General features: G+C 42.2%; 1 protein-coding gene across 1 annotated transcript in view; it reads left to right on the plus strand.

The window, feature by feature from the left end:
• phactr3b (phosphatase and actin regulator 3b) overlaps nt 1–22988 on the plus strand; it is a gene marked incomplete at its 5' end in the record, with an annotated part of 48730 nt that extends 25742 nt beyond the window's left edge. The window contains 5 exons of the mRNA XM_083971657.1: nt 19236–19291; nt 20716–20777; nt 20981–21121; nt 22333–22409; nt 22847–22988. Coding sequence (XP_083827783.1) covers nt 19236–19291; nt 20716–20777; nt 20981–21121; nt 22333–22409; nt 22847–22862 — 352 coding nt within the window. The 3' untranslated portion in view covers nt 22863–22988. The remainder of the gene's footprint in view (nt 1–19235; nt 19292–20715; nt 20778–20980; nt 21122–22332; nt 22410–22846) is intronic.
• Between the last annotated feature and the right edge of the window lie 644 nt (nt 22989–23632).

A 23632-nucleotide genomic window follows, 5' to 3' on the forward strand; every position in this document is an offset into this window, starting at 1 on the left:
TGAAAAAAAATCAGTGTTAATCCGTGTGTGGCCTCGCTGTCGATGGCTTTCTCGTTGAGCCTGTAATCCTTTCTCTGAAAGCCCAGTTCTGGAGCATCACAAACTTTTCTAGGACGATTCCTGTGTTCCTAGACTCTCTCAGGTGCTGGATTGAGCCTCCAGACATAATGACGCTTCACACGTGAAAAAAGCAGAAGGCCATTTTTGCTTACGGCAAACTCCCTGGTAGAGGTAGAACACGTGACTTGTGCTGCACAGCTGTCTCCTCAAACAGTAGATCTAAATTTCTGGTGAAATGCACAATACAGAGATCTACCTGGAGCTGACATGCTTTATAAGCATTGTGTGGACTCCTGTGGAAAACAGCTTGAATGTAATGCCCACGTGTAACCCACAGACATTGAAATGATCCAATTATGTGGCAAAAGGCAGTTGAGTATTGTCTATTTTGTTGGCATTATGTTGTTTTGTGTCCAGCGACTGTCAGGCTTTTATGTTTGTGATCTGTGTTGTTATTAACCATCATTAGCTACAGCTAAAGCCAGTTCTGTGTGATTAATCCGACTTTTATGAACTTGTTCACCCTTAGTTGAGGAGATAGTCAGTGCATTGCACACAGCCAGTGTGTTGTATGTGTGTGTCATTAACTGGTTTTTTATCTTTGGTGTGAATCGTCACAACAAATCACTCTTGAGTTGTCGTTCCTCTCCTTTTCCTGGATCCTCGGTTGTGGCTTTTCTGGGTCAAGCTAGCAGGTCTGATTTTTGGAGTGTGGAACATGATTTTTCCGAAAGGCAGTGGATGAATGCAACACAGAACATAATCGTATTTGTTGTGTTATGTAAAAAGCAATAGGCTGTTGTTATGGTAACTTTAATAGGATTAACAGTCAAATCATGTTGGGTTTTTTTTTAAGGAATAATAGTGTAGCAGGGTATGGTGCTGCTGGGCTTATGCAATGCTCAGTGGGAGAGGGAGGGTTCAGTCACTCACTCTCTGGAAATGTTGTAAGACCAAATGTATTGTGTGGATGTATAGGGACCTGACTGTGAGGCATGGTGGCAGCTTTAATCTCTAAAAGTGTTGCGCATCAGGTGTGTGTGCTGGACAGTACAACCTGCAGCTCTCTTGGCAGTGGGTGTCCGTTTGACTCACACAGACTTGAAGCTGCTTTTGTTACTGTTAGCACTTTTCCCTCCACGGACTATTAACACATTTTTTTTTTTTTATACCTTTGTTAAAACAAGCAGCAGTGATAACAGCCTGTTGGCGACAGATTCACACTTTGCTGTGTGCTGCTGAATGCCACCGACCGCCTTAATTTGAGGTTGACCCACTTTCGGCTGCCGATTTTTGGTTTGAAACAGATGCCGTTCTTCACTGCAGGAGATAAACAAACCGCAAACTTCTAATTAGCATTTTCAAACATGTACATGCTTAAACGATTTTACAGCTCCAAATAGCTGAAAGTGTCGTTTTAGCTTTTTAAAAAACACATTGGATGAACAGAAGTCGGCAACAGAAATCGCATGTGCATCTAAGCACCATCTGTTTATATGTCAGCTTGAATCATACAGACATTTTGAACACATTATTACTGTGTTATGAAGTATCATGCTGCTAGTTATACACGTGAGTGCAGGATAACATGTTCGGCAGATGAAATAAATAACAGATTGCGCCAACGTAAAGCCTCGGTCGAACACAGCACACAGTGTTCATGTCAGATTCATGACACATGACAACATGTTGGTGACATTTCCCACTGTGTGTTTGCTGTACATACTGCATGATGGCTGCTATTCATCTCACACAACTGATAAAATATTTGATCAGTTCTTTATTGCATTAACAGTGGGTCTAATTAGGCTGTGTAATGCAGTGGAAGTAAAATACTCTGTTTCTCTCAGTGTGATATATTGAATTATGAATTTCTGATACACTTCAGTCTTGGCAGCATTTGAAGTTTTTTAGCTGGTTGAGATGGACCCAGTGTTTTCACTTATGTCACCCTAATTAGTGTTAAGCCTATTGACCTCCTCTTCACCCACCTGCTGAGTTGGTTGCACTTGCACAGTGTAGGGCAACAAACCCTAATCAGCGCTCAGCTCACGTAATTCCTAATGGCAGGCAGCTGTTTCCAGTGAACCCGCAGTACACAACCTGTCCTACGGCAGATGGTGGACTGACAGTTAGCAGGTAGCTGCTGACTGATATCAAACATTTCTGACACACAGAGATATAAGGAGAGGGATGTCATATTAGTCAGATGGCAATGTAGTTGTTGTTGTTTAAGTTGGCTGAAAACAATCAGCAGCAGCTTTAGTATCACTTGTATCACTGTGCAGTGCAGTATATGGCCGAACAAAGTGCACAAAGAAAACAAAGCTGCACAACATGAGGATGCATGTGAGGATTTTCTGAGACAAAAGATGGATGAAATAACATAATATCCTCTTTTGTGCTCTTGTTCTATGGTTTTAATTGTTTTTGTCCAGCTTGAAGTATGTATTGTTTGTTGACTATTTACAAAAAAAGTTTTTAATATTCTTAAAGGAATAGTTCAACATTTTGGCAAATTGGCCCATTGCCATAATCCCTATAGTTTTAGGAGTAGGTTTGTTACCTTTAATTGTCGGTGTAAGCTATTTTTAGAACGGCGGAGCAGAGCCGCAAGCTGCTCAGAGCCATGGCGGCTCATGGGATTTCTTGGTTTCCCTCATCAAACTCATCAAATACACAATCCAACAACTCCAAAACGCTCTCCTGGACAAGTTGTGACCTGCACATTCACCACGCTATGAGATAATAACAGAACGTTACGAGACAGAGTTGTTTTAGAGGTAAATTCATGCAAAACAACTGATGCGCGTTCCCGTCAGGGGCAGTTTTTCGGCAAGCAGTCTCTGCATTTCCCTCGAAAACAGCTCCGTCTCGTAAAGTTCCATTATTTCTCATAGCGTGGTGAATGTGCAGGTCACAACTTGTCCACAAGAGCATTTTGGAGTTGTTGGATTGTGTATTTGATGAGATTAATGAGGGAAACCAAGAAACCCCATTAGCCTCCGTAGCGTAGCTCTGAGCAGCTTGCGGCTCTGCTCTGCCGTTCTAAAAATAGCTTGCACTGACAATTAAAGGTAACAAACCTACTGCTGTGACTATAGGGATTATGGCAATGGGCCAAATTGCCAAAATGTTGAACTATCCCTTTAATAATAAGACTCGGAGGAAGAATCATCCATAATAAAATTAGCTTACTCAGGAAATCAAATTCAGTCAAATTTATTATGTTTGACACAGTGTTGATCGTCTCAGGGGTCCAGTCTTCTCCGCTGAGAAGCAGATGAACTCACTACATGTCGTCACTAAGCAGAGTCGCAAAGAGCTGTTTACAGTAGAGTCTGCCTGTGAACCAAACGTGCCCACTGAAAACGAGCTTTGTAGTGGTTGTCCATGTGATTCCTCCACAGAGCGTGGCACAGCGAGTGCTGTGGAGCTGTCACATTTGTCTGTGAAGTCGGAGTCACTGAATTGTAAGAAGTCAAACAAGCTCAAGTCAGTCTGCCCCTCATCACCCTGGAGCAACCCAAGAAAATGACACAACATCACAAATGATTTCCTTCATTCAAACATTGTTTTTATTTCATGTATTTATTGACTATTATTTAGTACCATCAAGTGCCAGCGCCGCACTCTACTGAAAACTATTTTCACTCGTCTCGACAACTTCAATGAAATCTCAAACAGGGACTTCTGAGCTCTACGTCATGTGTTTTCAATGGTAACATGTTGTAAGTGGCTCAGTCACGGCTGCATGATGTGTAAAATGTCTGATAATTATAAGTTAAGTTATTACAATGTTCAGACAAAGGCTGTTTTATGGTTAATGCACAGCACTTAAATAACATTTTTCTATTGGCAACTCAAAGCACTTAACAATACATTCATACATCATATCCATACACAAATGGAAGAGGGGGGGTAGTTGACCATCTGACGAGCAGACGTTTAAAAATTGTTAAAATGTAATTTAGATGACATTTACAGTGAATCAAATGAAAATTAAATCCATTAAACTACAGTCTATCTATTGTTTTATTTATACCTACATAATTACATAATTTCTTTTGAAGCATAAAGGTCAGCAATGAACTCAGTGAACTCCAGGGAGCTTGGGATCCCTTTGTGTTCTGGGTGTGGTTTCATTACATACCCAGTGCTATCACAGGTCACAGCAGCAGCTAATTAGAAAGATGAACAATTGGAGCCGAGAGAGAGAGAGAGAGAGAGAGAGATGTTGTTTTGCTCCTGTCCGACCTCACAGAGAGGGAAACAGGGCAGCGAGTGCTTGATGAAGCCTAATTAATTGGCAGCTAAGCCTTTTGCCCCCTGCTTTGTAACTAAACTGTGAGGGATGAGTAAGGCAGGGTAATATCAGACAAACCAAGTAACACTGCCCATCAGCTTCTCTGAGCCTGGCATCACGCTCCTCCATGTGCCTCTGTCTTCCTGCACCCTCGCCCCAGGCATTTCACAGATGCGTGTCAATCTGGATAGTTGGAAGTGGCTTTTGCGTGTCTCTGACCTATGTGACGTTATTGTAAACCGCGTTTGTTCCAACCACACCTCGATGCATGTGAGCCTCTCCGTGCACACGTGGGGGAAATTCCAACAAGTGAGTGCAAAATAGCAATAATGCTTCACAGACTTAATCATGGAATACGCTGGGAGTGTGATGGTTGACGGTGTGCGGAGGGCATTGTGTTGAGGCGCACAGCTGCTGCACATCCACAACACTGCTTATGTAAAGCAGACTCCTGATTACTATTGCATAATAAAAACAGGAACTGATCAATTATGTATCAGAAGTGTGGCAGTGGGAGGCCGGGCTGTGGACCGTATGTACACTGTGTTGGTTGAGGACAGAGGTCAGAGCAGCAGGTCTGCTCCGAGCCAAGCTCCCTGCTGCTCATATAGTTCACTCAATGTGTTACATTACTGCAGTGATTAGGTTTCAAACTAGAGCATTCTGCATTATGGCCAACCTAATCAATCACCACCACTCAAAGAATGCTGTTATTTAACGAGAAACTATTTGATAATGTGACACATGATTGTCATTATATTTCTTATTGTCATCTAATCACAGGATAAGACCAAAACCAATAAGAATTGATTATACTAACAACTGTTTGTGGATAAACACATCAGTGGGCTAAATCATTGCACCGGGGACATGTGTTCATTCATTACCGCGAACATACCGGTAGACATTGTAGTTTTTTGAGTCAAACACTCACTGCAGTATCAAATGTACACAAAAATGCAATATACAATAATACAATAATATTTCCTTCTCCATTTGAAGATTTATGTCTTTTGTCATTTGGCACAATTAACCTTCAACAGACAGAAAAAGGAATCAGAGATTATTGAGAGATGGAGTAATGCACTCTCTTGTTTGGCCTTGTTTAATTTGTTAATGATAAATCACACTGAACAACACAAGTCTTGTCTTTTTATCTAATCATTTACAAATGAGTGGATATCTGACAGTTTGGGGAAGAAAAAGTGACAGAATATTATTTTGAAGTTGGAAGATTGAAATGAATTTGAACAAATTTCCCATCAGAGACAATATAAGTATATTGAATTGTATTGAACTGAATTGAATACAGACTTATGCATTTAAAGTAGTGGGTTTAAGAAGAGGACACTTTTTATTTTGGTGAGAAAATCTGTTTGAACCATCACAGTGTGGTACAATTCTATAAACAGGGTGACAGAAATGCAGCCGCATTTAACCACTGGGAAAGTTTTCTCTTTTTTTACACGAGAGGGAAGTTTTATATTTGTAGAGGAATTTTTATCACCCTTCGACGGAAACGTATAGCAGTAGTAAACCAGCCAGTTCAAGTGATACTCCCTGTCCCAGGGCTTGTCACAGCTAAATTCAAACAAGAGACGTGACACTGTGGTATGCCGTTTTTTTCTTGTGATCTGTTATTTAGATTTGGCTGTTTTATTTTTAACTCGCCTCTATTTTTTTGCTACTATAAGGAATGCAGCGCTACTAATCTAAGTTTTGTTGTATCCACATTTGCAATGTCAATATATTGTATTAAATCTATCACCTCTGGAAGTTTGGTAGCAGCAGCAACTGGTGCTGAAAATGGGGCTAACAAAATACTGCTTTAAAGCTGCATTAAAGATTGTGTTATTAAGACAGGCTCATCAGTATGAACTAGATATTATAAAGTGCAGTTCCACAGCAGGATAAGGATTAGCTTTTAGATGGACTCACGAGACAGAGTTGTTTTCGAGGCAAATGCAGAGACTGCTTGCTGAAAACTGCCCTCGACGGGAACACGCATCAGTTGTTTTGCATGAATTTGCCTAGAAAACAACTCTGTCTCGTAACGTTCCATTATTATCTCATAGCGTGGTGAATGTGCAGGTCACAACTTGTCCAGGAGAGCGTTTTGGAGTTGTTGGATTGTGTATTTGATGAGTTTGATGAGGGAATCTAAGAAATCCCATTAGCCTCCGTAGCGTAGCTCTGAGCAGCCCGTGGCTCTGCTCCGCCGTTCTAAAAATAGCTTGCACCGACAATTAAAGGTAACGAACCTGCTATTACTATAGGGATTATGGCAATGGGCCAATTTGTCAAAATGTTGAACTATCCCTTTAAGTTTTCAGACAGTCCCGGCAGTTTATGACTCTGGTTGAGCTTCTCTAGCCAGACGCTGCGTCTGTGAGCTGCCAGAGTTCTCACAGGTGCTGCAGCGGCCAGCTCCGACTGCAGGACTGGCCGCTCAACAAGAGCTGCCCACATCGACTGAGTCAGAGCTGTGGACAGCTGAGTATGCCATTGTTTTGGGTGACGCCACCATGTGCTCGTCTGCCAGCGTCTCCGTCCTGCTGAGCACACGGTCTGACCGAGGGCGTGATGTTCCCCTCCTGGCAGCTCGGGAGCCCCCGGCAGCAACAGAAGCCGAAGGGAAAGGACCCTCTCTCCCATATACCCGCCCTCTAAACATCCATCTCATCCCAGTGTTTGTGTACGAGCTGAGTGAATCATACTGAATCTGTCATATTGAATGAGTCGTGCTGCATCGGAACAGAGCGATGTTTGTGGAGGAGGCTAGCATGCTGTGTCCTGTCTGAAGCGCTCATACCAGTGTTGTGAGGGGCCTTGAGTAGCGCAGCTGTCCGTACAAAATCAGGAACAGAGCAGCCTTCATCACAGACACAGGACAATCAGTCTCTCTCACCTTGGACTCCCGGGGACAGCAGCAGCAGCGGTGCTGAGGCATTCATCTGAGTTTCCCTGTGCAGAGTCAACATTAGCTGAAAATCAATGGAAACATTATGCCAGTATTTTACAGTGAGCAGCTTTTAAAGCCACTCTGTGGTTTTAATGTGATTCGATGAATGTGATGGAAAAAATGTTGGTTGGCGCGACATGATGGGACACATTTGGTTTAGTCTGTGTTTTATTTTCAGTCTGATTCATTTAAGTAGTTGAAACTACCTCTGTCAGGATTCACTTAAACCTATGCACTGATTTTTGGGGTGTTTTAAAATAAAGTATTGGGACATTATTGGGACATTTCTACTGCGACCAACTTATTTTGTGCTTTCATGTGCGACTGCCATCCCAGCCGTGACTCAACATGTTTATGATAAAAGCTGAGAGCCCTCCACAATATAGACATCTCAGTCTGTGATTATAAATCCGCAAACTCTATTATGTCTTTCATCGTAATCAGAATATATGTATAATTTAATAAAAATCAGAAACTCACATCCAGGACTAAGGTCACATGGAGTGATATAAACAGACCTACCATTTATCCTTCTATTCAGTGTTGTCTTGGAATCTAGAAATAAAATTGTGAAAGTATTGTTATTGTATTGTATTGCAAAGTGCCAGTGTACAGAGCCTAACTGAACGCAGTGAATTATCTGCAATATAAACACAAATGAAACAGACTAGTGAGTATAAGGTGTTTTTTTCTTCAGAGGAAAACGGATTTTGGTTTGGTTTGCAACAGTTGTTCAGTTTGTCCTCCATGTATTTGGACAGATTTGAAGATATAACAAGAACACATCAGAAAATACCAATCTTGAATGTGTTTTTGATCATTACATGAGTAGTTTAGCTTCAACACTGCAAACGTCGTTGCAAATGAATATTCAGAATAAGAATAAAGATGGATTCTCTCTCTACCTTTATAAAAGACCCCACCCAACCCACCCACAAGAAAACATCATAAATCTCTTTCCATTTCTGTTGTGATGTAACACACATGGCATGTGGCATCGATTTGCGATAGTGGAGCGCAGAGCAGCACTCTGCAGCAGAATGCAGAGCAGTGGGCTGGCCTGGGATAGCAGAAGGGAATCCTCTGTTTCTAAATTTAGCTCTCTTTGCGAAACACTGCAGCATGAGCAGCAGCAGCAGCAGCAGTCATAATCAATTGCCTATCTACGTCACAGCACCAGCTCGCCCTCCCCTCCGCCCGTGTGCCTCGCTATGGTGGAGAGAGACTGCATTTTCTCTCCCCCCCCGATTCCCCACTGTTTGAACTGTGTCCCCTCTCCCCTGCGGGAGCTGGGCACAAGTTTACTGCAACGATCTACATCTCCGTCCCTTTTGCAGGCATCATCAGCTCGTGCCCTCAGCTGAGGACATCATTATGTAAAAATAACACTTCCTTTGTAACACACTGCTGACATTTTGCTGCATCCTGCCAGATCATCTGAAGTTGTGAAAGGGTGGTCCATCTGATAAGTTAAATAAAAAGAGAGATAGAGGAGCTCGAGCTGGCAGGAGTCATTTAAAAGGAGCATGAGCATCTGCATTTTGTCTGAACATGAATGCAAATGACATCGGATTTTACACAGGGATGAAACGATGCAAGGCTCATGTATAGAACATAATGGCAAAAACCACTGACTTGGACACCATGAGGCTGCTGTTGATAGTAAGGACATCAGCATCCAAGCTAGAGGAGGAAGAACCTGTAAATATGAATATAGAATGAATATAGAAGTTTCAGAGTTATCCGTGGCTTCTCTGAGTTACAGGGGGTTTCGGTGTAGCAGTGCGTCCATATAACGGTTGCAAATGGATACCAACTGTCTTCGTAACAAAAAGACACACCAAAAAACATCCAAATACCTCCATGCTGCTCGTATGTAATGTCCGTCTTGTATTGAAGCCCCAAAATGCGAAATTGTCCCGAAAAAAATTAAATAAGTCTATATTTCAAGCTTGTTTGTAGCGGAAGCTTCTTGAAGCTCCTCTTCCCGGTTCGTCAAATTTGGATGAACCAGGGTCTGTCCTCTTCCCAGTTTCGTCCAAATTTGACGAACCGGGAAGAGGAGCTTCGAGAAGCTTCCGCTACAAAACAAGCTTGAAATATAGACCTTTTTTTTTTCGGGACAATTTCGCAGCATGGAGGTATTTGGATGTTTTTTGGTGTGTCTTTTTGTTACGAAGACAGTTGGTATCCATTTGCAACCGTTATATGGACGCACTGCTACGCCGAGACCCCCTGTAACTCAGAGAAGCCACGGATAACTCTGAAACTTCTCCCAGCCCTTAGTCGACATGAGGGTGAGTAGATAATGTGTGAAATTTCAATTTTGGGTGAACTATCCCTTTAATACACATATTTAACTGGAGTTGCTGTTTCCATTTATGAAAAGGATTAAAGCAGATTAGCCTGTCTGACCTTTGAAATGCAATCAGATGTATAACATGAGGATAAGCTGTTCACAGTAAATGGCTGATGCAACAGGATTGTGAAAATCACGTTTGTAAACTTATATAATCACGAGTTCAAGTTCCTCTCCAGACATGTTTGAATAAAGACACTCTGATTGATTGATGTTTATTTGCCATAGTTTCCTCCTTTTGCCTTAAATGCAAAAACCATCTTCAGAATTCAAACCTCTACTTTACGCTCATTTACCCAGCTTCTACTACCAGGTCTGCATTAGTGAAACAGTATACAGTGAGGTCTAAAGGTGCCTTGGCCTCAGAGAAAGGAAGACATTGATGCAGTGATGATGATGATGGTGATGATGATAGATGCCTGCCCAGTGTCCGCCTCAACCTGCTGAGCCATGAATGAACTAATAACTGGATATTTGTGTCACATGGACCAACTTCTGCTGACACCACAGCTCACTGTGTGAAGCAGGACGGAGCAGCTGCTGCCCAGCGCTGCTTTAAATAACCGAGTATTACACTCAGGCCACTGAGTGTAGCAGCTGACTGCAACATGGCAATATTAGCATTGAGAAAATCCAATGCTTGGACGTATAGTTCAGACTGTTGTTGGGGTTTTCTCCATCTAGAGTCGCTCTGAACTGCATAAACAAATAGATTCGGTGGGAAATGATCTTGCTGTGCTGAGACAGATTTTCCATTTTCAGCCAATCAGATCTTTGTGAAGTCCAGACAGTAACCCAAAGGCTGAAACTAAAGGAAGTTGAAGTTCATCGGCTTAAAAGAACTGTCTCCTTAAGTATCATCAGAGCATCATCTTTATTCTTCCCTTCATTCACTTTCCATTAAAACGATATCACTATGAACTGTATTCAACACAGTCGCAGTTTCCAGGCAACCGAGGCTGTCAGCCTTGGAGTTTGATAATCCCTTTCACCCGAGATGAAATATTAATGCATTCTCTGCTCGGGCTCCCCCCTCTCCTTACCTATTTTTTTTTCTTGGGTTCCCCTCCTGCTGGTAAGAAAACTGCGAGGCAAGTGACTGCTTTCTCAAAAGCCAGAAATGCCTGAGTGCTCAGTTTTCAAAATAGTGAGGAGCGTCATACGTTATACAACAAAAACCTGGCCTACTTACAGCACAGAATTGATATTAAGTAAAGAGGACACACAGTGTAATTGATGCGGAAACCAGGCCCAGTGATGCCAGGGGTCTCAGACCAGCACTCAACGCTGCGCCACCTATGGTCAAGAAAGACAACTTCATTTCAGTGCGTTCTTGCACGTTGTGTGTGCTTGACCTGCAAAAGATATGGGTCTTGTTAACTGGAGCGTGTTTCCTGCTCATCAGGTCAGAACTGTTCCTGTTGTGTCTTCACTTCGGAGAGAGATGGCAGCTGGGTAATCCACAGCCACCATGACGGAACAAACATAATTGAAATTTGCTTGGGAAAAATATAATAACAAGTTCTTATTCTTTATTATTATTCATAATGATCAATATGTTTTGACATTTAAAATGGTATATTACAAAAATGGTATATACAGGATATTCTTTTAAATATATTTCAAAATATGTTTTCTTTTTTCTTATTTGTTTTGTCATGGTGACAGTAATGAGCTTCTGTACTTAAATTGAAATAAAGACAAAATATGCAATAAATGACAGGTTAGGTTTATTTCTGTCCTTGTTGCTGAACATTTGAACCATTCACTTACTGAAATAAATTTTGTGTGTTTTTTCAGCCTTTTTAAGGTCACTGTAGGATCACTCACAGTCAAGTGAAAGTTGGATTTCATAAAAACCTAAAAAGTCAAAGTGGGAAACCTCAGACACACAAATAGGAAACAGCAGCTTTTACAAGAGGAAAAACTGCAGCCGTAGCAAACATTGTCTGAAGGTGATGCAAGTGTTGAAAATGCTGCAGTCATTTCTTCCCTAGCCCGGAGGCAATGATACCAATTTCTCTTCATCTGCGACTCCTAACTGCAGCTTTTATTTCTTACCTATTCCTTAGTTTGACGGATGAAGAGCTGATTATTGACCCAACAGCTCGCCTCATAGGGAATCTGCAGTCTGCTAAATGTGAATTAGTGTTTTTGCGAGTGAGTCCCAGGTGATTTACTATTTGGTGAAACAGTTGAGAGTGACTTGCTTTGTGTGCAGTTTAGCAAAATGTCAGCGTCTCTGAAACCCTCTGACCCTCGCACCTCCGCCGTTGTCCATTACCCTACTCTAGTAGGTGTAAATCTGTCAGCTGAGGATATAAATAAGAAAGTCTGTAGTTTTTGTCTTTGTGGTTTTGCATTTTGAGGAGTGCTCCTCTCAGGATTTTTATTTGTGCCTTTATAGTGAGCAGCATCAGAGCCGGGCATCAATCCAATTACAGGACTGGAGTTGGCAGATATGGTAAAGCAGTTGGAGAGACGTAAGCAGCAAGATGAAACAGCCTGTACATATATGGCATGAAGCGGAATCCTCAAATTACATGTTGCCACCACTATAGACCATCCCTGTCCCACATGTAGTAATTAACATTATACAATGGTTTTTTTTCCTACAGCTCTGACTGCGTGTACCCTCTAATTGAAATGTCAGAAGTCTCAAAGCCTCTGCACCCACACAGACGTTTTTCTCTCCTTTCGAACTCCATGAAAAACGGGTAGCTCACCAATGATCAGAGGCGTGACTGGTGACATATGCGGCTAATTTTGTTTGCTCGTCGCCCACTGCTACTTTTCACAGCCTCTAAATAAACAGATACAGTGAGTAGGGGACATATTTGTCGTCCCTGTCTGGCCATTGTCCATCTCCAGCATTGATCCCGGCACCCCAATTGACTGTAACTGTGTTCATTATGCAAACAGAATCAGAAATTGATTTGGAAATAGGTTACATCTGCTATGTTGGCTAATGGATTGTTTTAGAAATTCAATGTTAGCTCAGGCTTTTCAGAACAGTTAGTGGATAAGGATAAGATTCTTCACTTAGACTCAGATTATTAGCCTATAGCTTCTTGCACAGGTTTAAAGGCAATGTCGGTTTATTTGTACTTGATGGATTACTGTTGAATTTTGTATAGGCATATACAGGCGGCATAAGACATAGGTGATACCCCGAGTGCTCTTGTAACATATTGGCTTTTAGTGAGTTGCTAGGCTACATTTTCATATTCATATTCCCACTGAGGGAAAATCTATTTTTAATCTTCTTAAAACCTCCTCCTCCAATGGAACTACAGCGAACCAATGACAGGATCATGACAATAGATTCAGACAGCCATGGATTCATGAGTGTTTCAAACTCAACCTTGTCAGTCCAGAGATAAAGCGTTTGCATTAGCACAAACACTCACACTGTGTCCATCACTGACAGTAGAATACAAACAATGTAAGAAACCTGAAATACACCCAGGAATCCCTGGGATTTTTCATCCAGCGGCCGAAGAAATGTGCTGTGTTGTGTTTTGTGCTAGTTCGCACATGTTAGCATACTGAAATGCTAAACTTATGCTGCATTTCAACTACATGGTACGAGCTCGACTCGACTATACTCAGCTTTGGTACCAGGTACTATTCTAGAGGTCGTTTCATTTTAAAGGGATAGTTCACCCAAAATTTCAATTTCACTCATTATCTACTCACCCTCATGTCCACTAAGGGCTGGGAGAAGTTTCAGAGTTATCCGTGGCTTCTCTGAGTTACAGAGGGTCTCGGCTTAGCAGTGCATGTCCATATAACGGTTGCAAATGGATACCAACTGTCTTCTTAACAAAAAGACACACCAAAAAACATCCAAATACCTCCATGCTGCTCGTATGTAATGTCGGTCTTGTATTGAAGCCCCGAAATGTGAAATTGTCCCGAAAAAAATTAAATAAGTCTATATTTCAAGCTTGTTTTGTAGCGGAAGCTTCTCGAAGCTCCTCTTCCCAGTTCGTCAAATTTGGACGAACTGAGGACAGACCCTGGTTCGTCCAAATTTGACGAACCGGGAAGAGGAGCTTCCGCTACAAACAAGCCGAACATTACAGACGGACATTACATACAAGCAGCATGGAGGTATTTGGATGTTTTTTGGTGTGTCAATCATCTCAGGAGACCAACTGCTTGTCCTGGCCGGGCAGCTGGTGCCATAGGTGTGCTCTTTGAGCAAATTTCCAAAAAGGCTTTATGTGGGTGAACTGACCACATATTGGGGATCTAAACAGTTACTTTCCTGCATGAAAAAATAAGAAAACTTAATAAAGTGACATATTAACAGCCCAACAGCAGGAATTAAAACAGTCTTTTTGATTGATGACAATTCTCGACCAATCAGTGGTCTGCAGTGTTTGCACGTCACCTTTTAGCACCTCTCTACTATTTTGGAACCTTGGCCGAGGTGGTACAAGGAAAGGAGTACCAGGTACCAGATTCCAGGTACTTTTATCGGACAGAAACGCAAAAAGGGGCGAGTAGAGTCGAGTTGAGCTAGTACCATGTAGTGGAAATGCAGCATAGGGTAGCGCCTAACACTGTAAACATTAGGTTGGCTAAACATCTGTTACTGTGTGAATGCGTTAACATGCAAGCATGCGCATTTACCTCAAAGTTTTGATTATTTTTTTTGGACTATCAAACTCTGCACATAATGGATGTGTGTCCTTGACGGACTGAGCCACGTGAAGTTTAAATCCTGTAGAGTAACCTATTATGTTTTCTTCAGTGCAAACGATTATGGCTTATGTACAGTAAGTCTGTTTGGGTTTGAGGTTGGACCATGCTATTTGAAGTTGCCTCCTCCACACTGTGCTCCCAGCGGGTCGTTCAAGAGCCAGACATGAACCCCCGCTTGATCTGTGGACCCGTGCTAAAGGGCAAAGCCTTGGGGACAAACAGCCAGCTAGATATGCAATTGATTTTTGGTTTCATGTCTGAGTCTTTGAATGTGTCTATCATCAAAAGCACAGCAAGCCTTTGAACAGAGGGAGTCTTACAGAGGCACTTGAGTGATTTACTGAATGCTTTTTGTTGTTTCTTTACATTTATTGTATAAGGGGCTGCAATAGAGTGTCAGGAGATGCTGAAAATATCCAAGCAGCGTTATCCTCAAGACGGTCTTTCGTATTCCTGTGACCTAGTAACGGTGGGAGACATCCAGGTCAACACTTAAACACAACCGCGTTACATAAACGCCGAGCTTCTGTCAGCTCAGAGGGTTCCTTTAATTATTCCTGGCAACTAACCACCAACCGGCCTCCCTACACACCCCGTCCCCCGGGCCGTCCTGGGCTCACTCTAGAGACTCCACATCTAACCGTGGCGCTCCTGTCCCCGGGCTCTGCCACCGAGGGGAAGGAGCGAGGCATTAGGACACACCTCAGTGGGCAGTGTAGCTGGCTGCTGCCCCGGCCCGTGGTGCCTGACTCATCCCATTCTCCTCCACTTTTCACGGGCTGACATTCCCATCAGCCCTTGCTCTTACAGGCAGCTCATTGCTTTGACATGCTGGTGAGTTTCTCCAACAAACAGGGGAACTTTTACCTCTGACCAAACAAGAGTGGGTGAGCACTTGTGAAGCGCAACCCGCTGCAGGAGGCTGCCTGTGACTAAAGGCCCCATTAGGATTGTTTGGCAAAACATACACAGGCTGACTCACCCCTGCTTGTACGGAATTTGGATCTCGTCCTTTGTCCATAATCAGCACCTACATTTTCTAATGGAAAATACATCAGATCTTTTTTAAATGTGGCCACGGCAGATTTGATTCACTTTGTCAACTCAGGCTAATGCTATCGACCTATGGACCATGTTTTCTGCTTGCGGACCACACATCCTGCCACAGCTCTGCTCCATTTAGCACATTGACCATCGGCTTCCAATATTGACATGTCCGAGGTCCTGTTTTGTAAGCCCACAGCTGAAGCCCTTACAGAACAGGGAGCTTTTTTTAAACCCACTCTCTAGGTGCCATCCACTTGCTCATCATTTTTAGAACTGTAGATGAAAACTTGCAGCTCATGAATGCTTCTCCACTACTTTGTTTTTGTCTGAGCTCAACTGATCTGTAGTAGTGTAGGATTATTTAGTTATGCCTTTGAGAAACATCCACCATGAGATCCTGATCTGAGTTCTTAAAATTATCACCGATGCTTAATATTTACCCTAAACTTCCAGCGGCACAGTGTGCACTTGAGCTGCAGCAACCTGAAAATAGGAGCGATACAACTCAATTCATCCTGACAGACTTTTTGGTCCCATGATGTTCAGTACACACAGATTAAATAAACAGCTGCAGGAGGTTGATTAAATATGCATCTGACGCATTGAAATACCATCTGTGGACTCACTTCATCTGGCACTTTATTTTTCACCAGCCACTTGATCGCGGTTTTGGTCCGAAATTATTAAACATGATCAGCTCCAGTTATTGATAGTATATGGCATGACATAAAGACGGAGATTGATTCCTGAAGTTGATTTGATTATGATGATTGTTCTCTCGTGAATGATCTCTGGCTCACTGAGAACACACAGGAACAACAGGCTCTCCATCATGTCTCACACTGAATTAACATTAATTAGCAGCAGTAAACACTCTGTGCTGCCAGTGAATCTTGTCATTTAAATCGGTTGAAAACAACAGTGGGCACCTGAATGTTTTGTTCGCTACTTTGTGCTAATAGGAAAGCAAGGTGTGCTAAAATCCTTAAATACACGTGTCCTAACTTATGTTTGCACACTATGAAGACGAGCAGCTTTGCTACAATAGCAGTCTGAGACTGAGAGTTTAGAAATACAGAAATATGCCGGGATCAGTGCTGATCCTACATACTGATCCTTTGGATCACTTTTTTCATGCAGCATCATGACACAGTTTTGTTTCCTTTGTGCATGACCCTAAGTCGGCACATGCAGCCACCAGTTTTACAGGAACTCTGTTATCAACAGCTGGGGTTAATAATATAGCAAGAAAAGTATAGCAAAGTGCCGAGAGGCAGTGAACAAGGGAACTACAAGCTAGTAAACATGTAAACACTACAGGATTTAACATGTTTAAAAAAAGAAAATATTTAATTAGACTTATAAGATTTACTAGTGTGTTTGCCGAGAAACCAAATCTGACATAGTAGCCTACAATATAAACCTTGTGAAACTTTGGCAAATCAAAAGCCTATCATAAGGTTTTGGACAGACCACTGTCCAAATTCTTGTGTTAAGAGGGTTGATGTGTGAGAAAATGGTCGACCTAGATGAAAGTCGTTGGAGTAGGTTTTTCTTTTTTTGGGTTTAAAAGATGACTTATTTTCTAAGCATTTGCAAAATCATCCCAAGCACAGACGCCTATATTATCCCCATCACATTTATTCTAGGTACACCTGTGAATAGCAGTTGTCAGGACAGTCAGTACTATAGGGATCATTTTGATACAGTTCAAAGATGATGTGAGCTTGCACCGCTGTGAACCAGGACTAAATCTCTGTCTGTCTACCTCGTTATTTGGTGAATGGAGGGGTTGTCCTGCTCTGAAAAAGACACTGTGTTCCCAGTAAACATAATGTCCCCTTATTGAGTCAGCACTTTAAGCCCCCCCGAGCTGGTCAGAACAACATCTGATCTAATTTTCTGTTCTCAGTTTTTCTGTAGAACCGTCGTTGCCGCCATCACCGCCGCTGGTGTGAATCATAGTTTCAATCCTCCAGCAGTTGTGAATATATTTTAGCTGATTATTGAAGTAGATTTTAGAATGAGCCTTTTTCCCTTCATCTCATGCGAGTCGTGACTGATTGTTGTTACTTAACCCGGTTTTTCATGGAACAGGTTTCCTGTGCAGCACATGATTATAGCATTTATTTTTTTTGTTCACTGGAAGATAACTGAGGAAATATTCTTTCTAGCTACAGACTGTGTGCATTTCTCTGTGGATTGAGCACTTTGATTCTTTCCAAGAAATGCTTTACAATCAAAAAAGACATAGCAATCTACATTTACTGTATACAACATGGGGACTTTAAATATTGTAATAATGTCCCTTCCTATATTATCCTTGCTCAGATTTTCCTGCTGGTCCAGGGAAATAAACTCTCAGTCTTCGTCAGTAGTGGCCCATGAAAATCAGTGAACTAAAGAGCAGGGAAGAGTTTTTATATTTTACTTTTTTTTTTTTTAAATGAAACTGGCTTGAAAAGAAAAATCAAAAGGTTAAACTTAAAATTCCCATGAGGCAATTCAAGAATTTTCCTCTTGGATGCTATTAGTGTCTTGGCAGCTGCGTGGCAAATGTAGTGGCCCGTGAGTGCGTCGGGGGTGGAGCAGAGATTCATCCTGGAAGGAAAGTCATGTGTGGAATCTTGTAATTCAGGTGATGTGGAAATCTGAGAGCTGGCCTGAGTTCAATCTGGTTTCACTAAAACATATTGTTAAACATATAGGATGAATAAAATGAATATGATATGTAAATTCAGACGCTGTGCCCCTGTTTGCTTTCATGTCATCTCTGTCATCCTATATACCACCATCTGGTTACATGTTGCGAATTATTGTTTTTTGTTAGTGCTCAAATGATAAACTACACAGAGTGATCAATATGTCATCATCGGTTTAGATTAGAAATTATCATTTCAGTCATTTAGCAAATAAAATTATTAAAGTGTTTTTTTTTTTTATCTGAGATTTATTGTAGGCTAAGGCTATGAAATATTGTAGATGAATTAAATAGAGCAGTCACTGAATATTTAGACTTTCCCTCCTGCTCATTGTCATCTGATGTCTGTCTCCCATGTGATGTTCAATGAGTTGTTGTTTTCATCATCTTACTGTACCATATCACACCCTGAACACACATTGAGTGATCTGAAGGAGGAAAAAAGCCTCTTTGGAAGCTCAAAAATACACTGTTGCTCATCAGGCAACTCCCTCTGCTGCTGCAGGTTGGTGTGTGTGCGTGTGCGCGCGCGTGTGTGTGTGTGCGCCTGCCTAGGGAATCTCCTCCTCAGTCCCACCCCGTCACATTAGTCCTGTGCATGTGGTAAAAAAGGAGGCAGGCGGTGCTGCACCACTCAGTCCGCTCAGCGCAGCTCACAGCGCAGCATCCTCCCTCCGCTCCGCCGGGACAACAACCAACGCGCCTCTTTCCCAAACTGCCGGAACATTTAAGCTGCTCGTTGTCAGAGGAAAGTCTCTGTTTTTTTCGCTCTTTTCTTATTAAACTGGCTCTGACGCGTGCTTTTAAACGCACAGCCTGACGGTTTTCCCGATGTGGAGCCTTAAATGTTGTAAAACCAAAACAAGTCGCTTTTTGGACTCGAGGTGGGACGCGGTGTTTGCGTTTTGGATGTGCGGATCTTGGCGCTCTGCACACCGGCTCAAGCACCCGAAGTGCTGCTAGTAGTGGGAGTGAAAAGACTGACAGACTTTATACTGAGGAGAGAAATCCCAGCAGCAGCGGAAGCAGCGGCAGCGGCAGAAGGAGGGAAGATGGTCCAGAACGTAATTCTGGTGTTTTTCCGCAGGAGGCTGAGCCAGAGGCCGGCGGTGGAGGAGCTGGAGAGTCGGAACATCCTGAAGCGTAAGTATTATCACCCATCGACTTTAACCGCGAGTCACGAGAGTGTGGCTTCATTTTCATTTTGTACCACTGAGCTAACAGTTTAAAAATCTTCTCTTTCCATTTAATATAAAACATAAACAAAAACTATTCTGAGTTTAATGGTTAGTGGAAGATTTCAAAATAAGATTCTTTAAAATAGTTTTTTGTCATTATTATTATTGTTTTTATTTATTTATTTACTTAGGTTATCAACTTCTCCAAGGTGGGGATTTCCTACTTTTCTATTTTTTATATAATTGTTATGATTATGGGTTTTAATCTGTCCAGACAAAACAAGTCCATTGCAGACAATATCTTGTGAATTTTCCACTTTACTAATTTGAGAAGTGAACCAATGCACTCAGTGGAGCACCAAACCCAAACAGTTCTTCACATGTCTGCCATTATAGTCTGATTTGTTTGCACCAAGATCTAAATATTGTATTCTGAAATAATATATTTACAAAAGTGCATTCTTGGATCCACCTCTTGAACTGGGTCAGCTCTAAACAGTTACAGGATCTTCTTTGGCTCATGCCTCCAAGTTTTTCTTTTTGTGTAATCCTGCTGATAAACAAAAAGCACTTCCTCAGGGAGAAGGCGTCAGACTGTAGCACTTGGAACTGTGAAACTATAGTCCCTCTGTCTGTCAAAGTTGAGCACAATTCAAAAACAGCCGTGTGAGGAATGAAATCCCACATTAGCACTGTCTGGGGCCACCTGTGATCACAGAGCAGCTGTGTGTCTCATCAGTGGCTTCGACGAGTGTGAGCGAAACACGACCTTCTGCCATCAGGACTCTCACCCCTGAACCCCGGCCCCTCCTCTGATCAACTTCAATCCCTTTGAAAAACGTTTTTAAAATAATAATTTTTGAATGGCGTGCTCCTGGAAGCTGCATTCACCCCAAAGAGTGCGACAGGTGCCAGCCTGGTTTTTAAGCTGCCAAACTAGTTCAACAGATTAAATATTTTTTTGGAATGGAAAATAGAGAGAGATTAAAAATAAACTAAGTGACATCTAGTGATCTCTCTGCTCTATCTAATGAAGAAAAATCCTATTAGTCCTCTAATCTGCCTGCCTCTCACTCCTAACTCACATTTGTTGCTGATGTGGATTTGGAGTCGACCCTGTGAGTCCTGATCTCAGCACTGTCACACACTGGCTCACTCATGAGTATTGATTTGTGAGGAGGATTGGACATATTAGCTCTGTTAATCACAGACTTCATCAGCTGTCCAGGCTCATGAAAGAGGCAGTGACAGTGTACTTGCCTGATATTGAGTGCAGTGACTGCAGCTGATCAAAGTTGTCCATCATCGTTGACGTCAAATGATTTTGACCTGATTTCTTTCTTCTTTTTTTTTCGGGTAATAACATTTTTTCTTTGCTTGTGTCAACAGAGAGAAATGACCAGACAGAGCAGGAGGAGAGGAGGGAAATCAAACAGCGGCTGAATAGAAAGGTAGGTGGCGGCTGCCCTGGTCTGAGCCATTTCCTAAAAACTCCCATCAATTTAATCCCACATTTCATCCACACACGAGACTGTCAGGACCTTAATACCAAACCACACTGCTGCTGTTTTTCACATTTAGTTTCTATCACCAATCTCTTTAAATGCGCTCATGAAAGATACGGGTTATGATGCAGTTATGTTATATTTTCCAGTTGAACCAGCGGCCGACAGTGGACGAGCTGCGGGACAGGAAGATCCTGATTCGTTTCAGTGACTATGTGGAAGTGGCCAAAGCTCAGGACTATGACCGGCGAGCCGACAAGCCCTGGACCAGACTCTCAGCTGCTGACAAGGTAGATCACACATCTCTAGTGTTTTTAGGCTAGATCAGCAATACATGCTTCTTAAAGCCCTAAACTGATCCAGTTTTCATTTTGTGACATCTACAGTATTGTTAAATAGACCTGTGTAGGTTTCTCTCTATAACAGTCTTCAGCGCTTTGTATCCATTCGCACCACACACTGAGAGTAGGATTGCTGTGACAGTGGATTGTGCTGCAGGAGGCTGCTCAGTCAGCGTCTTTAGATCTGCACTCACTGATGCTGCCACAGTCGCGATAGGAAGCTCATCAGCTCAGAATAGGCAGGCGTTGATTTAAGGAAAAACTTACATGGATTCATCATGTGCAGTTGTTCCAACCATCTATTTTCAACTGCTGAGATCCAGGTCGCATTAATTAAAAGGTCCAATATTTAATACCCTCTGTTTTAGTTGAAGTGTTGCTCCATACAAAGATATGTATGGTTTTATGATGAAAAAAAAAACCCTCTACTGTTACATCTCCTCTCTCAGGCATCTTTCTGCAGCTCTAATAACAACAGATCGGTAAGCCAATCAGAAGAGAGAAGGTTCTGGGCCTTTCTTCGGATTGGCTGACTGTTTTGTGAGCTATCTAATAAAAATATAGCAGATTTCAGTTCACTACTACACTACGAAAAACCAAACCCAGCAAGATGTGAGGGTGGGTAGGATGGTCGGCGGGGCTTTTTTGTGACATCGTAAAGTTACAGGACTCCTAACGCCTTACTTCAGGCTCAGTTTCTGAATACAGGCTGTGTGGACTGAGAAGTTTCATACTTTCACAGTATTGATTTACAACCCAGAACTGCTGTATAATTAAAAAAAAAAACACTTATGGGACAATTAGGGACCTTTAATTAATTGTATTATAAAAATTGAAATGTAATAAATAACAGTATGTCATATCTTCTATCATACTTTGTCCAGAATAATCAAATTAATTTGTATTTGATGTATTAATAGGACATCAGTATTATCAGGACACATTTAACTCGTCTCACATGATCAACATTTGGAACATAACCTCCTCACTGTCACATAACTTCTCACCAACATAAATCCCACTTGAGTTCAGATAATCCACACAGTGACAACAGATGTTTCTGTATTTTCATAACATCCTCGTTTGAGGTTCACCACCTGAGCATCAGTGTGTGTGGGGTTGCACCTGGGCTCAAGCTTGATGTCGCTTTTTGTTCACAGGCAGCGATACGGAAGGAGCTGAATGAATTCAAAAGTAACGAGATGGAAGTCCATTCTTCGAGCAAGCATCTGACAAGGTAAATGTGAGCCAGTGTTGTTCTGCGTTCTTTGTGTCAGCTTTATTCTTAGAAGGTGATGTCGGAGGGGGGGCCGGTGTGACATTGTGCAAGGACTCAAAGGTGGATTATCCAACAGTCCCACATCGATGGCTGCAGAACAGAGCGGGGCTTAAATTTAGCTGCAATCAGGCCCCTTGAGATGAAAAAGTTGCCCCCTTTTGCACCACCTCTCCACTATAATGAATGGCTGCACATATTTAGCTTATATTTTTGCTTATGTCAAGACTGTGCGTATCTTAAATTAGCCAAGTTTTTGCTTGCGTAAGACCCCATTTTTGAGAAGCAGCTATTGGCTGCTGTTAAGAGCACCCACCAGCGGGCTAATAATAGGACTCCTGATTGATGAAACCCTGCATTGGCTCTGGTTCACTTTCCCCTTCTTTTCCCCTCTGCAGGTTCCACCGGCCTTAGCAAGGTTTCTTCTGTGAAGAGTTGCTCATACCTGGTTCTGTCAGTGAAGACCTTGCACGGAGTCTTCCAGCGCCCTGGCCCACAGTCAGTGGGTGTCCTGATATTTGGGTCCAGCAAACCTTGGAGGCTATGTCTCTAGAAATGGAGCTGCCGGTGGGGGGACAGCGGGCGGGAGGGGGGCGGGTGGGGGTACGCATGCAGCAAGCTCCACTTCTTGCTCAGATTAACATCTCCTTAACCCTCACTTCACACTTGTCAGAGGAGCAGGAAGAATCAAGTTCATGTATTCGCCACAGACAAGCAGAGACTTCTTTTTGTAAACTGACTTTCTTTTTTTTTTTTTTTTTTTTTTTGAAAGATCTTCTTTTTGATGCCACAGGGGGGAAATGTGCATGTGACCGAGTCGACCAGTCCCACTCCAGTATCAGTAGTCACATCCCCGAGCTGTGTCTGAGTCTCACTGATTCAGTTGATGATGATTTCATATCGACAGTGTAAATGTTCTTAAGAAAAAAAAACCTTGTCTGTGTACAAGACGAATATCCCTTTGTAAGCACTATTTATTGTATGCACAATACAGGTTTTCAATTTGTAACAAACCCTCTTTTTGTCTTGTGTGATTGTAGTGTGCGTTTTCAAACATCTACCACGATGGAAACGTGATCCCGAAGTGTCAGAATTACGTCGACTCGCATCTTGAACGAGATGTAATCCCATCAGATTTATCTCAAACAAACAATATTTTTTGTGCTTCACTAAGCAGATAATAA

The sequence above is a fragment of the Trachurus trachurus genome, assembly GCF_905171665.1.
Source record: "Trachurus trachurus genome assembly, chromosome: 5".
NCBI classification, from domain to species: domain Eukaryota; kingdom Metazoa; phylum Chordata; class Actinopteri; order Carangiformes; family Carangidae; genus Trachurus; species Trachurus trachurus.